General features: G+C 38.2%; 3 protein-coding genes across 3 annotated transcripts; 1 reads left to right on the top strand and 2 right to left on the bottom strand.

The window, feature by feature from the left end:
• Nucleotides 1–1,484: 1,484 nt before the first annotated feature.
• LOC307126160 (fish-egg lectin-like) lies at nucleotides 1,485–2,998 on the top strand. Its single transcript, XM_079816566.1, has 6 exons — nucleotides 1,485–1,547; nucleotides 1,654–1,741; nucleotides 1,838–2,065; nucleotides 2,159–2,367; nucleotides 2,454–2,581; nucleotides 2,697–2,998. Exons 2-6 carry the CDS (start codon nucleotides 1,684–1,686, stop codon nucleotides 2,836–2,838), a joined length of 765 nt encoding a protein of 254 aa, XP_079672692.1. The 5' UTR covers nucleotides 1,485–1,547; nucleotides 1,654–1,683; the 3' UTR covers nucleotides 2,839–2,998.
• Nucleotides 2,999–6,078: 3,080 nt separating this feature from the next.
• On the bottom strand, nucleotides 6,079–13,176 carry LOC307127024 (fish-egg lectin-like). The gene is made up of 6 exons (XM_079817958.1): nucleotides 13,095–13,176; nucleotides 12,454–12,528; nucleotides 12,131–12,358; nucleotides 7,456–7,670; nucleotides 7,157–7,284; nucleotides 6,079–7,040 (listed from the first exon to the last, which is right to left on the bottom strand). Exons 2-6 carry the CDS (start codon nucleotides 12,509–12,511, stop codon nucleotides 6,899–6,901), a joined length of 771 nt encoding a protein of 256 aa, XP_079674084.1. The 5' UTR covers nucleotides 12,512–12,528; nucleotides 13,095–13,176; the 3' UTR covers nucleotides 6,079–6,898.
• Nucleotides 13,177–15,131: 1,955 nt separating this feature from the next.
• LOC307126859 (fish-egg lectin-like) lies at nucleotides 15,132–17,830 on the bottom strand. Its single transcript, XM_079817654.1, has 6 exons — nucleotides 17,741–17,830; nucleotides 17,437–17,530; nucleotides 16,675–16,902; nucleotides 16,374–16,585; nucleotides 16,070–16,197; nucleotides 15,132–15,975 (listed from the first exon to the last, which is right to left on the bottom strand). Exons 2-6 carry the CDS (start codon nucleotides 17,492–17,494, stop codon nucleotides 15,834–15,836), a joined length of 768 nt encoding a protein of 255 aa, XP_079673780.1. The 5' UTR covers nucleotides 17,495–17,530; nucleotides 17,741–17,830; the 3' UTR covers nucleotides 15,132–15,833.

The raw sequence follows: 17,830 nt of genomic DNA, 5'->3' as shown, positions 1-17,830 counted from the left end.
CTGCTCATTCCAACTGCCTTAGACTGTCAACTATTTATTTTCCTCTTTTTCTTAAGGAACTCAATTATTTTATTCAGCAAGCATTAAATTGATCAAAAGTGACACTTTTACATTCTAACATGTATCATGGTTTCAACAAAAATATTGAACACCACAACTGTTTTCTAAATTCATAATAGGAATACTTACACAAGAATATGATTTTAATGGTGTACAGTCATTCATGTATAGCATTTGCTAACCACAGATTAAAGATTTGTTTTCCAAACTCAATGTTTTGCAATATGCTAGCAAAATCAATAGCAGTTCGAGTGAGATATGTTTATTTACAGTACGTGAGACGTCAGAGCTCGTAACTGGGAGTACATCGATCTAGTACGAGTTCACGGGTGGGAAGTCACGGGTTTGACTGGCGTTCCAGTGCACTTTCACGGGTAGAAGGTTGGAAAAACACGGGTTACGGGTTGCCTGGAACGCAGCATTAAATACACAGAGACTAATGGTTAACATGGAACACCTGTGCACAATCAAACCAATAAATCAATCAGAACATGACAACATAGAACGCATGACAAGGGAGCACATGGCAGGATCACATGACTAACAAGGGAAGCATATGACAACAGGAACCATGGCTGTGAACGTAACAAAATAAGAACATGAAACATGAACATGAAACAAAATCAAAAGTATACATTATAAAAAAAAATAATAATGTATACTGTACATTGTATACTATTATTATTATTATTATAGCGTAATGTATATTGTTTAATGTATGTTTTAGTGTGTATATTGTTTAAAGTATATTGTTTAAAGTATATTGTTTAAAGTATATGTATATTGTAAGTATGTGTATATTGGTTAAAGCTGTGAGAACCACACTCACATTGTGTAAATTATTTATTGTTTATTGTAGAGTTTACTGTGCTGTGAGTAATTGTGGGCGCATCAGTGTAATCTGATGCTGCTCTAAATGTTGTACATGTCATGTCGTGACTACTATGTTGCTCGGAACTGCACCAAGAATTTCACCTGCTGTTGCACTTGTGTACATGGCTGTGTGACAATAAAGTGATTTGATTTGATTTGATTTGATACAGAACTATAACATTCACTTATGTAATATCCTTGCAATTCTTTGAAATATTATTACATTACTTCAGAGGGACTTTACTGCAGAAGACATGTCATTGTTGGGTTTCAAGTGAGCTTTATGAAGAACCTTGTACCAGGTCATTTTAAGCATCATAGGTATACCAAACACATTTAAAATTGCAGTTGCATAATAGGAATGTGACAATGGCATGGGGCAAATGGGTGCACACGTGAAGACAATAACTTACAAAATCTTACAAAATTTTGCTCCTCCCAGCAGTAGATCTCGATCCACTGCATAATTCTCTACTGCAGGGTTTTCCCTTGCCTGATCAGGAAACAAACTACAACTATAAAAGCAAACCTAGCAGTCATTCACCAGCATCTCCAAACATTGTGGCTGTGCGAAGAGGACTGCTGAAACCAGCGGACACATCTATCAAGAAAAGGTTGTTTTCATAACAAAATAATTGTGCTGGTTTATTTCTTCCTTTATGTTATGTAGAATTTAATAAGACTTTACATCATGTACATTTGATTTCTGTTTATGTGTAGGACGAGACAAATACTCTGTGTTGCAGCACAATGAAAGGTTCTCAGTGCATCCTGCTACTCTTCAGCTGCCAGTTTCTTTATACTCTAGGTAAACTATCCATATGTGCTTGGAGATTCATAATCCTATCATGATACTAACATCTGCAGAATAATTCAAATGAACCCAACCCAAATGTTTCCATAGCTTTAGAGTGTGAAGTGATTCCTGGTAACCTGAAGCAGATTGACGCTGGATTAGGTTTAGTGGGTGGAGTAAACAATGACAATGAAGTCTTCCTATTTCTGGGAAACAGTTTTACAAGAATAAATGCATCACTGAAGCACTTTACTGTTGGACCTGCTGGACAGTTCGGAGTGAGTCCAGCAAACATTGCCTTCAAGTTTCAGAGTGGAAGCTTCAGGCAGATTCAAGGTAAAAGAAAATTAAACTCAAGATGCTTAAAGCAGATTTTCTTATCTGTCCATATTTTGTTCGACTTTTCCCTTCAATCTCTTTACTTTACAGGCGGTTTAAAGCAGTTGGATGCTGGAAGTGAGATTGTTGCAGGTGTTACTCCAATAGACGACATCTTCTGCATTAATAGGGATGTTAACAGCAATGGACCATCTGGAATCATTCCTTGGACACAACTCACAGGAAGGCTGAAGTACTACAGCTGTGGCCCGTACAGCTGTTGGGGAGTGAACTCTCAAGAGAATGTCCTCCTCAAAAAGGTAAGATTGGAAGAGTTTGAACAAAAGGGAAAATGAGTAATCAGTTTTAGTTAACTGAGTTGTTTGCATCTTGTTGTGTTTCTCAGAATGTGACGAGTTCTTCCTGTGGAGGGTCAACTGTTTGGGATATTGTTAATGGAACTCTGTCTATGGTCGAAGTAGCAACTGATGGCAGCGTCTATGGTGTTGACTATCAGGGGTCTTTGTTGCAAAGGTGAGCAAATTGCACTGAAAGCTTGTTTTATGGAATAAAACTTAAATATGAGCAAAAGTAAAATACAATAATTATTCTCATTTATTAGAAACCATCATTTTATCACTTTTTCTAGACTTGGAGTTTCTCCTTCAAATCCCACTGGCACAGGATGGCAAGTGATTGTCGTTTGTCCCTTTGGCCACAAACATGTGACCTTCGATTTGGGGAGGCTGTGGGTCATCTGTAGTGACGGATCCATCAGAAAATGTTTTTGAATGTCCATCAGAGGACCCCAATGATCATTAAGCAGAAATTCTTTCTGCTTCTTTTCTTTGCTGTTTAGACAATGAAAGCTGAGTTTTGTTTTTATTAAAGTTTGACATATAAAGTTTTGCATTGTCATTTTGTGTCAATAAAGGTTAAATGAAATTGCACAAATGAGTTGGACTGTTTCATAATCAGTATCCAATAAGAAAATGTGTTGATTACTTGCGGTTAGGACTTGTCAGCGTGACACCATCACGAAAACGCCATAAACAGCACTGCCAGATTGAGAAATAAAGAGAAAATAACATCCATATATAGCTATCTTGCTCATTAAAACGTACAGAATAATACATTTACGTGCAAAATAAAGAGTTAAGATGCTTTTTGGGGCCACAGAATCGACAGGGGCCTCATTTTTAAATGTTGCGTACGCACAAAACAGGCCCTGAAAGAGGCGTAGTATGGCACTTCCGACACGGTAACACTTTATAATAACTACACACTAGTATGAAGCATTAGTTAAGCTTTAGTAAATAGTTAATTCATCATTTATAAAGCATCAATAGACATTACTAAGCAGTTTATAAATACAGCTATAAATGCTTTATTCTTGATTTATAAGCATATCTATACTGTGTTTAATAATTGTATTTTCATACTTTATAAATGATCAATTTATCATTTCTAAATGAAGTACTATATTATTTACAAACCAGTTATTTACACTGAGTAACTAAATAATAAGATGTATAAATGTACACTGTAAAAAGAATTCAGCTCTCCAATTGAAAATTTTCTAGTGACCGATCACATCTAAATTTTTCAGTTGGCCAAATTGAATTTCTGTGAGTTTATGCAATTTAATTCACAGAAATTAAATTTGGCCAACTAAAAAATGTAGATGTGATCAGTCACTAGAACATTTTCAATTAGAGACCAGAATTTTTTTTACAGTGTAAGTTTAAATAGTTTATTAATCTTTTACTTACAATTTCTGAATGATCTTATATGAACCACTGACAACTCCTAAATAACTGGCTTGTAAATAATATAATACTTCATATAAATGATAAATTGATAATTTATAAAGTATGAAAATACAATTATTAAACACATTATAGATATGCATATAAATCAAGAATAAAGCATAGCTGTATTTATAAAAAGCCTATTAATGTATATTAATGCCTTATAAATGATGAATTAACTATTTACTAAAGCTTAACTAATGCTTCATAGCGTGTAGTTATTATAAAGTGTTACCCTCTATTCTAAAATCTTTATCTGAGAAGTATTTTATAAAATGTTGTTTTTATGGATATTTTGATAGCTATATTTTGATAGACATTGGATGATTTTCACCAATGTAATCTGTAAGGCACAATTGGCATTTATAGTCTGTATCTATTTTTTAATGTCTTGTACTACCTTTGACAGCGTTAAACATGGTGTCACGTGGATGGGAATATGCATGGAAATTATATGCAGATGAGGTTATGCATAGTAGGCATTGTAAGCTCCATATATGATGATTTCGGGGAGGAGACAGGGTGGAGAAGTTTTTGTGCTTATGTACACTTTTAGGATGAAGTTTTATAAATGAGACCCCAGGGCACACATTTATCACTTTAGCCTATAATACATAACACTTCTAAATTTAGTAATTGTGTTATATTGTTGTTGTCTGAATTATGCATTCACAAATGCATTAAATAAAACATAACAAATGTTCGAAATAAATAATAATTATAGGCTACCTTTCTACCTTGCTAGAAATTGAATTTTTCTTTGATCTATGTGTGAGTGGCCACATACAGTCTGATATGAATCCCTAAGATGTTGTATATTGTGAGGCACCACAAGGCTGTGCTGTTCTCCTGTTAAATTCATTCAGCCAGCGTTGCTGCATTGCCATTGTGATTTGGTTGCTGGCTGTGCACTAATAGCCTGAGAGCAGGGCGGTGCACAGGGGGGTGAGCCGTGGGCTAGAGCCACTGCCCCTCTGTCCTCATCGGCTGAGGTGCACCTCTTAACCCCCAGAGGATTCCCATAAAAGCATTGCGTTCCGCACGTAGGACTTTTAGTTATTGAAATATCTTCTGTTCCGCTACAAATCCACTAATTCCGCTAATCTGCTCCGTGTTTTCCCGCTCGCTCCGCAGCATCGCTCAAAGTTTGTGGCAGTGCCCGCTCTCTGTGGCGATGACAGTTCCAGAATGTCGTCCCATTAACATGTAATTAGATTACAAACTACGATCCACATTACAGGCAGTGGTTTATCCGCGGAATTAGTAATTAGGTAGTTGTTTTTTGTATTTTTGTCAGTAATATTTTGCTCCTGGTCTTCTAATAGGCTAGTGCTAACAACTTGTGCAAAATATCCACATTCTTGGAAGATAATTAATTGTCTTATCAAATTATTTTACCTGATATGATCTAATATAAATAACACCTCATTTTCTGTTGTCGGCACACTTTGTTGACAAAAAACAATGACTTTACAAAAAAGAAGAGAGCAAAGCATGAGCAAAGGGTGGCTAATGCCCGTTCAACATTGCAAATGTGGATTCAAAGCTCCAGCTAACCAGCGGGTAAATCATCCTATAGAATATTAGCAGACAGTTTGTCACACTTTAACTCCTGTAAAATATATACAATTGTGCACTGTACAATTATAATCAATTGTCTAAGTTAATACTAGTATAACATAGGCTACATCATATTTATGATATTTTATTAAGACCATTTTAATTGTATACACAATTTAAAAAGGTAATATACTAAAAATGTTCTAGTGTCATAGTTGGGTACAATGGGGCTAAAGGCACACCCTAAGAAAAATTTGCTTTTTAATCATGTAAGTTAATACTTGTTCAAAAAAATATCTTTAGCAAAGTTTGCAGTATTTTCTGTTTATTTTGATGAATAAAATAATTCATTATTGTTCAATAAATATTAAAATATGTTAATATAAGTATTTTTAAAAAATACATTTTTTTAAAGTATGAGTTTGAAAGCATTGAATGAGATCCTATAATAATTTAGTTAAGCTTTATAAGTAGTAAAAAAATATATTTTTATGATATGATTATTATCATATTTTTTAATCTGATGGTTTCATTATAAATATGATGGTTATCTCTAAGTTGGACAACTAACTTATTATATTTACCATCTGAATAACCATGTCATGTCAACAAATGGAAAAGTCAGCCTTTACCCCAAATACCATACTTTTACATATTCTTCTGTTATTGAAAAACTGTTGCTTTATTTACTTTGAACAAAACCGACAAACATTAACAAGACCTTTGTCTCAAAATATATTCAATAATTTTAGCGGTTCTCATTTGCTACATAAATCTAAAACATTTAAAAAAACATGAAATATGAGATCAAACTAGTGCAGAATCAACTTTTTGGAAGCATAATTACAACAACATAAATTTAATTAGCAGTAAAACCTAACATTTGTATTTACAATATGATTGTAAAAGGTTTGTTATTCAATCTTTACTTTAAGATGATACTCAACCCCCTTATAATGTCCCTTTTTTTGGTTTGGGCCACTGCCCCTCAAAATGTCTGCACGGCTGAGAAGTCTGAAAATTATTGATTGATACCATTTCATCGTGCACATGTGACTTGTGTAGTATTTGTATGTTTATGCATTGGAAGCTGAAGATTTCACACCGTCCAGTCCGACAGAGTGGCTATCACTCTTGCCCGTTCCTCTCGCGAGCCAAAAAACCGCAACCAATGCACGGTAGTGATGTCTCTCATCCATGTTGTCTTTGACTAAGGTGAACTCGAGGATAGATTCTTCGGAGTTGTCCCATTTGTCATTTTTGACAAGGTCAACATTTTTGACGTCATTTTTGACAAGGAACACCAAATTAGGTAAAAGGTTTTTATTTAAAATTATACAGAAGTTAATTATGTAGCAGTTTGACACTTCAAAAGTCATGTAAAACTATAACTCATACAATGTTATTGGTTCAACAGCAAAGAAATTAAACAGAAAGAAAAGGATATTTTGTTTATGTAGTTGAGCTCCTTGTTGGACATTTAAATGCATCTCCTGATGGATCCATCAGTACAGATGACATACAGTCTCCCCAGATCAAAGGTCACATGCTTGTGGCCATTGGGACAGATATTAATATTTGTCCAACTTGTTCCATAGGGATTCGATGTTAAGACACCAACTCTAAAATACACAAGAATAATGCTTTTCTGTCAATGAAAATAATTTATTTTTTGTTCAAAATTGTCAATTTCTTCAAACTTAAGCTTTCAATGCAATAAGTATTTTTTGTAGCTCACCTTTGCATTAAATTCCCCTGAGGGTCAACACCAAAGACGCTGCCATCAGTTGCTACTTCGACCATGGACAGAGTTCCAGCAATGGCCTCAAAAACACCTGACCCGCCACAGGAAGCACCAGTTACAGCCTATGCAAGACAACAAGACACAGACAACTCACCAATAGCTTGGTCACATCTGTTTCCAATTCCTTTACTGTAATAAGTAATGATTTGAAACTGCCTAGAACAAGAAGAGGCCTATTTCAGTGATTCGGGATTTAGTACTAACAAGATCCTGAATCCTAGTAGTACCCTTACCCTTCTGATGACGATATTCCCTGCAGGGTTCACTCCCCAACAGCTGTACGGACCACAGCTGTAGTACTTCAGCTTTCCTGCAAGCTGTATCCAAGGAGCATCACCTAGTGGCCCGACATTGTTAGCGTCTTTATTTAAGCAGAAGACGTCATCTACTGGAGAAACACCTACAATAATCTGGTCACCTCCGGCATCCACTTGTTTGAATTGAATGTCTGACAGCAAAATGAAGCAGAAAAAATCAGCATATAGACAGACTGATCATCATACACGAAACGACTGAAAACATTAAGCGTTCTAAAATCGGTTCAAAATAAGTTTGATACCCTGGATGAAAGTGAAGTCTGAAGCTCCTAGAGTTGTGAGAGTCTGAACCAAGAGTCTGTGTCCATCATACGTTATGCGATTTGCTGTCAATTCCAAAACGCCTATCCGAAAACTAGGGTTGTGTTCATACTTGTAGTTCAGTTAATTTGGTTAGTTTGGTCCAGACCAAAAAACAACAACACTTAGTCCTGTAGTGACTAGGTGGTTGTCCTGCATCATCAATAAACATGCTACAGTTGGTTCAGAATGCAGCTGCTGTAGTTATACAATACGCTATCTTACGACCAATACATACGGATGTGTACAAGGTGGCTAATTCGTACCAATTGGTACAACCTCACTCGTATGAATTCGTACAATATGTCAAAATATAACCTGGCTTCTCTTGAGACTCTCCCGTTTCAGACGGGAGAAACGTCTGAAACGTCTAAAACGCCCAATAACTTTTTGTTATTGAACTTATTCAGATCCTTCTTCCTCATTGTACCAGATAGTGACAATCTATTATACACTTATAAATAGCCTAATCATTGACATTATTTTGTTGCCAGAATTGGTTTAATTTCCCAGGAAACACAAAAAATGGACAAAATGTATACCTTGAATGCTCTGCAAGAACAAATACCCAAGATGGCGGCGCGAGTAGTTCGCGAGGCTCCGGGTCTCTCCAGATTCTGCAATTTTGCGGTATTTTTCCTGCTCATCTCGGGTCTGTTCGTTCAGAATAGTTGTGCCTTAACATCGTACACCCGTGGTGAGATTTTGGATATTGGTTTGCGAATTTCCGACAGTTTTATGGACAATCTTCGACTCCTTCCTGAGATCGCTAGAACACCCGAGGCTATGCACTCTGCCCGGCCGGGCGGAAGTGCTCGCAGGCGGCGCCGAGATCGTAAACAAAGGCGGGGAAGACGCGGTGGTCTGAGAGCTAAGCTAAGGCTAAAGCTAAGGCTTACCCCACATCGGCTCTCTTTACCCAGTATTTTCCTTGCCAATGTACGGTCGCTAGTGAACAAAATGGAGGAGATTCGACTCAGCATCACACACAGCAAGAAACTTTTGAACTGTAACGTCCTAATCTTCACGGAAACCTGGCTAAACGGCGGAATACCGGACACCGCTATTGAGCTAGCGGGATGCCACACGCTCCGGGCGGATAGAACATTAGATGGCTCCGGTAAGACCAGAGGTGGTGGATTGTGCATTTACATTAACAAAGCCTGGTGCACAAACTCTGTTATTGTTGGGAGTCATTGTTCAGCTAACCTGGAGTTTCTCATGGTTAAATGTAGACCGTTTTATCTGCCGCGAGAGTTCACTTCCACCATTATAACTGCAGCCTATATTCCCCCGGATGCTGATGCCAAGCTTGCTATGAAAGAACTTCATGCAGCCATCAGTAAACAACAGACTGATCACCCGGAAGCTGCTTTTATTGTTGCAGGTGACTTTAATCATTCAAACTTAAAGTCAGTGCTACCCAAGTTTCACCAGCATGTTTCCTGCCACACCAGAGGAAACAAAACCTTAGACCACGTGTACACAAACATGGCGGGAGCTTACGTTGCGACACCCCTCCCCCACCTGGGACAGTCAGACCACATCTCTTTGTTCCTCATCCCCAAATATTCACCCCTCATCAACCGTGTGAAGCCATCAATGAAAACCATCAAGGTGTGGCCTGCGGGGGTTGATTCCACACTCCAGGAAAGGTTTCTACACACAGACTGGAGTGTGTTTGCTTCTCAAGCCACCAGTGGCGCTCACACGGACATTGACTCCTACACCTCCTCTGTATTGGATCATATCAATACCACCATTGACAGTGTTACAACCCAGAAACAGATCACCACATACCCAAATCAGAAGCCATGGATGAACAGGGAAGTGCGACTCCTGCTGAAGTCACGCAATACTGCCTTCAGATCAGGAGATGCACAAGCCTACAGCGCATCCAGAGCAAACCTGAAGAGGGGCATCAAAAAGGCCAAGCACTGCTACAAGCTAAAGATAGAGGGTCACTTTTCCAACTCTGACCCTCGACGCATGTGGCAGGGCATCCAGGCCATCAGTGACTACAAACCCCCCCACTCCACCCCCGCAGCCACTGATGTCAACTTCCTGAACGAGCTAAATCACTTTTACGCTCGTTTTGAAAGAGACAACAGAGAAACTGCCACCAAGCTCAAACCCTCAGCTGACCCACCAATCACACTCTCCTCCACAGATGTCTGCAAGTCACTGAGCCGGATCAGCGCGCACAAGGCTGCTGGACCAGACAACATCCCTGGTCGTGTTCTCAGGGCATGTGCGGAGCAGCTCGCTGAGGTTTTTACAGACATTTTCAACCTGTCTCTTGCCCAAGCAGCTGTACCTTCATGCTTTAAACGCACGTCCATTGTGCCAGTGCCAAAACACTCTAACCCGAGGTGCCCTAATGACTACCGCCCTGTAGCACTCACACCCATCGTCATGAAGTGCTTTGAGCGGCTGGTCCTGGAACACCTAAAAGACTCTCTACCATCCACATTGGACTCACACCAGTTTGCCTACCGCAGCAATAGGAGCACAGAGGATGCCGTTTCCATGGCACTGCACTATGTGCTCACTCACCTGGACAATAAGAACACTTACGCACGCATGCTGTTTGTTGACTTCAGCTCAGCATTCAACACTGTCATCCCAACCAAGTTAATAGCCAAACTTGGAGACCTGGGCATCAATACCTCAATGTGCAACTGGATTTTGGACTTCCTAACTGACAGACCCCAGAATGTTCGTTCAGGATCCACCTGCTCCACATCCATCACACTCAACACTGGTGTACCACAGGGCTGTGTGCTAAGTCCGTTTCTCTACTCCCTCTTCACCGCCGACTGCAAGCCTGTGTATGGATCTAATTCTATCGTCAAGTTTGCGGACGACACAACGGTGATTGGTCTCATCAGCAACAACGATGAGACTGCCTATAGGGAGGAGATCCAGCACCTGGCCACATGGTGCGCTGATAATAACCTGCTCCTCAACACCACCAAAACGAAGGAGCTCATCGTGGACTTCAGGAAGGAGTCAAGAGGCACACACGACACAATCCACATCAATGGAATGGCTGTTGAACGTGTCTCCAGTTTCAAGTTCCTGGGGATCCACATCTCGGCGGACATGTCGTGGACGACCAACACCTCCAGCCTGGTCAAGAAGGCTCACCAGCGCCTCTTCTTCCTGAGGACACTGAGGAAGAATCAGCTCTCCTCGGCTATCCTGGTGAACTTCTATCGCTGCGCAATAGAAAGCATCCTGACCAACTGTGTCGCAGTGTGGTATGGGAGCTGCTCTGTTGCGGAGCGCAAGGCACTGCAGCGGGTGGTGAAAACTGCCCAGCGCATCACAGGGACTCCACTGCCTGCCATCGAACACATCCAGAGGAAACGCTGTCTGCATCGAGCTCGCAGCATCCTCAAGGACTCCTCTCACCCAGCCCACAGACTGTTTTCTCTCCTGCCCTCCGGCAGGCGTTTCAGGATCCACCGGACCAGGACCAGCAGACTTAAGAACAGTTTTTTCCCCAGAGCTGTCTCTTTACTGAACTCAAACCCCCGTTGATCCACTCCCCTCATATACTGATAACTCTCCTACCTCACATCCACCTTCACTTTGTTATTTGCACTACCGACTCTTTATTACAGTAACAACTGTTTACTTATTCATTTTGCACTACCACACCGTAACTGGATTATGCTCATTTGCACTGCCGACTGTTATTTACAGTACCTACTGTTTACATTTGTATTTTGCACCGTACTTCTAACTGTAATATGCAATCACTTCCACTGCACTTTTACACTTTTTTTCGGATAGCTTCTGTCCATAATTTATTGCACTACCTTAATCCACTGCCATATTCCTCATTTTAGCCTAACATATCATTGTATACCTCTATCTGTAAAATTCTGTTTATAGTAATAGCCATCTGTATATTATATTATATTCATAGTACATATCCACCTGTAAATTCTGTTTATAGTATTAACCATCTGTATATTATTCACTGTACATATTCACCTGTAAATTCTGTTTATAGTAATAACCATCTCTCTATTTATAGACATATTTATATATACTCAGTACATATCCATGTCCTGCACTTATGCAAACGTTGTATATCCTGCACTTGCTGCTATTGCACTTCTGGTTAGACCTAAACTGCATTTCGTTGCCTTGTACTTGTACTTGTGTAATGACAATAAAGTTGAATCTAATCTAATCTAATACATCAGCCAAATGCATACATGTAAAGTAATATATACTTTGCACACATCGCATGGAAGCATACCACAACATTTCCTACCTGGAATCAGCTTGAAGATTCCATCCTCAAACTTTAAGACATTGTTTGTTGAATTTGCCCCCAGTTCTCCAGCAGGTCCAACAGTAAAGTGCTTCATGGATAAACCTATCCTTTCAAAACTGGTCCCAAGGAACAAGACGACTTCATTGTTATTGTTCACCCCACCCACTACCCCTAGCCCAGCATCAATCTGCTTCAGGGTACCAGGAATCACTTCACAATTCCAAGCTATGGGGGAAAAATAGAATAATCAGTGATGCCAATTATTATGTGAATGTTATTATCTTAATATGACCAATAGTCCCCCAAAACACATAGTTTACCTAGAGTATAAAGGAACAGATGACTAAAGAGGAGCAGTATGCACTGAAAAACTTTCATTGTTTCTGGTCCCGTTCCTAAATAGAAAATAAAAGGGTAACACTTTATTTAGATGGTCCACTTTAGACATTCTACTAACTATAAGTAACGTTGCAACTACATGTCAACTACCAATCATAAGAATATTAGAAGACTGTCTGCTTAATATCTGATCAACTTTATTTTGATGGTCCCCCAACAGACATTAAATTGATCATAAGTTAATTTGCAACTAAGTTACATGTCAAATTATTATCTCCAAACCATAAACTGACAGTCTACCAATCTTCTAATACTCTAATAAGAGTTAGTTGACATGTAATTGCTAATTAATTAGAGCAAGTTGACATGTAGTTTAAAATTGACTTAGAATGTATAAAGAGGACCATTGAAATAAATATAACCAATAAAGTCTATGAACTCAAGAGAAGACCAGCATCTGAACTTGAACTGAATGACATCTTTTTAGAGACTAAAATCTTTGATTATCTCTCTTCTTATTCCCTACAACATGAATAAACATTAAATAGTTTCTAGTTTACATGCAGAATGTCAACGCTAACACCAACAATATAAAATGTATGTATTATTAAATTAAGCCAACCTTCTCTTGTGTCAGTGGATTCAATGGGCAATGCGATTCTCCTGTTCTCACACTAAGTGCGGCCACAGTGTTTTGAGATTCTGTTGCGTGACAGTTAACTTATATAGCTGGACTTTGTTTCCGTCTACCATTTACAAGAATTATGCAGTGGTTTGAGGGGAATTTGGTAAGTCTTTGATATGGACTATCAGTTGTACAAGAACCTGTTTTGCTCACATTCTTTGAATTCTTCTTTTCTTTGTCAGCAGGACATTTGTTTTCCACATCAAGTGAAAAAAGTGACAGAAATAGCTTAACTTATAGCCGATACTGATTTAAAGGGATAGTTCATCCAAAAACAGGATATGTTTTAATATAACTCTGATTGTATTCGTCTGAAAGAAGAATGTCATGGCTTGAGGGTGAGTAAATTATGGGATAATTTTCATTTTTGGATGAACTATGTGGAACTGATAATCACTGTGTTAAATGTGTTAAACACAACCCACATAACATCACACACAATATAAAGAAAGAAAAAAAAAGCAGTACATACAAAAATATAAAATATTCGCTAGATAAGACCCTTCTTCATCGTCTGGTAACGTTTAAAGCCCTTTGAAGCTGCACTGAAACTGTCATTTGGACCTTGAACCGTTCGGAGCCCACTGAAGTCCATTATATGGAGAAAAACCCTGGACTGTTTTCATCCAAAACCTTAATTTCTTTTCGACTGCAGAAAGAAAGACATGGACATCTTCGATGACATGGGGGTGAGTAAATTATCAGCAAAAGTTTATTTAAAAGTGAACTAATCCTTTAATATCCACAATTTACAGGTACAAACTATTTATTTTCTCTTTGCTAATATAATTTCATATAATGCATCACCTGCTGCTGAAAGCCTTGGTTCTGGAAGTGTTTGTCCCTTTCATTTTTCCAATAAAGATTGATTGTGCTAATTAAAGTGTTATAAAAAGTGTTGAGGAAAGTGTTAATTAAAGTGTTATAAGTTATGAACTGAACCCACAACATTTCAAACTTGGATTTAAAACCAAAAATGGTTTGAAAATCAGACAAAAAGTTAGAAGACATTGTACTTTACTTTGTTAAAGCCGTTAAGTACAATCTCATGAAGCATTGCAAATAATATAATTAAATTATCATGGTTAACTATTAATTTATAGTTGTTGATTATATAGGCCTACCCAGTATATAGAAACCAGTTTATTGCAAAATATGCATTTATATACAAATACTTTGAGTATTTTGAGAGTCCCAGAACAGAAGGGCATAGACAAGCAGGTGAGTAATAGTGATCTTTATTAAAGTTAGCGTGTGGTTGTAGCAGAGTAAACCAGACAATGGAAGTAGATGGTGACTTGCGGACTGGTAATGGTGACTTAGCCGGTGAAGACTCAGAGTGTTGTATCTTGCAGGTGAGGTTGGATCCAGAGAATGAAGATCGGTAACCAGGCTGACGGACGGAAGACAGGAGACGGGATGATAACAGGTAGGTATGAGAGGTAAGGAGTCTGTAGTAACCGTATACTGAGACGAGACCAGACTTGTCTTGGTGACCATGACTCTATAACAGTAGTGAGACTCTGATGGCCACTTTTTTTCTTTGCAGTGTTTTTTTATTGCTAACCTAGGAGTTTCTTTTAAAAGGACTGCATGGAATGCACAGCCCTGCATGCCTTGATGTCACAAGGGTTATTTTGACGAATGTCAGCATGACATCAGAGCAAGTCGAACCACATCCGGACACATTTCTAATCTGCATGCATCTTGTGGAGATTACCAGTGATTGATTGTGTGCAGATTTTGTTTATCTCCAACGAGCCTTCAAGTTCCTTGATGTGACCTTGCAGATGCCGTTCCCTGAAGGCCTTATCAAAGAGCACTTAAAGGCACAATATGTAAGATTTGTGTATTCAAATACCCAACCACTTGAACAATGTTATATATTTTGTGTACATTACCCCAAACATTTCCAAGAATGTTTAAATCCAGAGAAATAAGACATTTTAACCAGGACACGGACAAAACGCCAAAGACGCTTTAATATATTATGTGTTTTATTAGATAGGTGAGCAACTGTTTGGATACATTCATCAACAGAAAAGTAATCATTGTTATAGCTCAACACAGTTAGTCTTACTGTTTAAATGTTGTTTTCATGATTCACTAAGAACCACCTGCAATGTGCAACAAGTGTCTCATAGTAGCCGCCGAGCGAACGCACAGAATTATAACACAACACACTCAAATCTAATATGATAAAACGTGAGCAAAATGGTGAGGATGTTTTGACGCAAGAAAGTTAACCAACACAGTCTTCGACATTCCACAGGATCTACTACACAGGTTGATTTTAAATGTGCTTTATAAATAAATTAAAATGAATTGAATTAAAATTGTAATAAATGTTGGCCTACCAGTCAGTTCTCATTTAAAAAAAATAAACTTGTATTACTGTAAATGGTTTATCATTATTTCTGACAAAATGAAGGGGAAGTCCAATGCATTTTCTCCATGATACATGTGAATTAATTTAAAAATGATGTAAAACAGTTCCAGTAATTCATTATTGATTGAAGTCGATTGTGTAACAATTCTTTATTGACACTTTAAAAATGATAATGCATAAATCCAAAAATTTCATTTGATTGACAACAAATGTAACAAAAGAAAGAAAAATGTTTTGATTTTCAATTTTCTCTTTATAAATGACAGTTGAGCTCCTCTGTTGGACATTTAAATGCATCTCCTGAGGGATCCATCACTACAGATGACATACAGCCTCCCCAGATCAAAGGTCACATGCTTGTGGCCATTGGGACACACAAGAAAACCTAACCAACCTGTGCCAATGGGATTCGATGAAGAGACACCAGTTCTAAAATAAACAAGAATAATGGTTTCTGCCAATTAAAATCATTCTCATATTTTACATTTGTTCAAATTTGACAGATAGAATTATTTTTGCTCACCTCTGCAATAAATTCCCCTCAGTGTCAACAACAAAGACGCTGCCATCAGTTGCTACCTCAACCATGGACATACTTCCAGAAATTACATCAAAAACACCTGACCCTCCACAGGAAGCACCAGTTACAGTCTGTACAACACAAGAAGACACAGATAACTCACAGATAGCATGTCACATCTGTTTTCAATTCCTTTACTGTGACAAGTAATGTTTTAAAGCTGCCTAGAACTTCTAGAAGTTACTATAATTCTGTGCTGTTCTGAACCTTTCTTCAGACCTGATTAAGCCCTTAGTAGTACCCTTACCCTTCTGATGACGATATTTCCTGCAGAATTCACTCCCCAACAGCTGTATGGACCACAGCTGTAGTACTTCAGCTTTCCTGCAAGTTGTAGCCAAGGAAAATTGCTGGATGGCCCGACATTGTTGGCATCTTTATTTAAGCAGAAGACGTCCTCTAGCGGAGTAACGCCTACGATAATCTGGTCACCTCCGGCATCCACCTGTTTAAAAGTGACTGACAATAAAATATAGAGAATGAATGGAAAAAATAGTTTGTATCTTTAAGAATAGTTCATATATTGTTTTATTATTATTATCATTTACCTGGAATCGAGCTGAATTGGCCACTCTGAAACCTAAAGACACTGTTTGATAAATTCACTGCTAGTTCTCCAGCAGGCCCAACAGTAAAGTGCTTCATGGTTGCATTTATCCTTCTAAAACCATTCCCCAGCAACAGGAAGACTTCATTGTCATTGTTCACCCCACCCACTACCCCTACCCCAGCATCAATCTGCTTCAGGTTGCCAGGAATCACTTCGCACTCCAAAGCTATGGGGAAATTATAATGAATTATAATTACAATTATTCTGCAAATGTTACTACTATACGTGACCCTGGACCACAAAACCAGTCATAAGTCGCACGGGTATATTTGTGGCAACAGTGAACAACACATTGTATGGGTCAAAATGATTGATTTTTCTTTTATACCAAAAATCATTAGGACATAAAGATCATGTTCCATGACAATATTTTGTAAATTTCCTACCGTAAATATATCAAAAATGTATTATTAGTAGTAATATGCGTTGCTAAGGACTTGGACATTTGGACAACTTAAAAAAGCAGATTTTCTCAATATTTAGATTTTTTTGCACCCCCAGATTCCAGATTTTCAAATAGTTGTATCTCGGCCAATTATTGATCCTAACAAACCATACATCAATGGAAAGCTTATTGTGTATACAGCTTATTATGTATAAATCTCAATTTAAAATAATTTACCCTTATGACTGGTTTTGTGGTCCAGGGTCACATATATGTTCATGAATCCCCCCAAAAATTATACTGTATATAGTTTACCTAGAGTATAGAGGAACAGGCAGCTAAAGAGTAGCAGGATGCACTGACAAGCTTTCATTGTTCCACAACACAGAGTATTTGCCTGGTCTCGTTCCTAAAAAGAAAAGAAATACGTGAACTCAGAAAAAGACCTGCGTCTGAACGTGCACTGATTGAGTCAAAATGTGTAAAATCTTAGTTCATCTGTCTTCTTAAATTCTATTCGACATGAATAAACAACGTTGTTTCTACTCAAAAACTGAGATGGCAATTCTAACATCAACATTACAGTTATTATGTTATTGTATTATTTAATTAAGCCAACCTTCTCTTGTGTCAGTGGATTCAGCAATCAATGGGATTCTCCTGTTATCACTCTACAGGTGCGGCCACAATGTTTGAAGATTCTGTTTGC

This window comes from Gobio gobio (genome assembly GCF_949357685.1).
Source record: "Gobio gobio genome assembly, chromosome: 5".
Classification (NCBI taxonomy): Eukaryota; Metazoa; Chordata; class Actinopteri; order Cypriniformes; family Gobionidae; genus Gobio; species Gobio gobio.
Note: the sequence above shows the minus strand (reverse complement) of the source record. Positions and strands in the feature narration are given on the sequence as shown.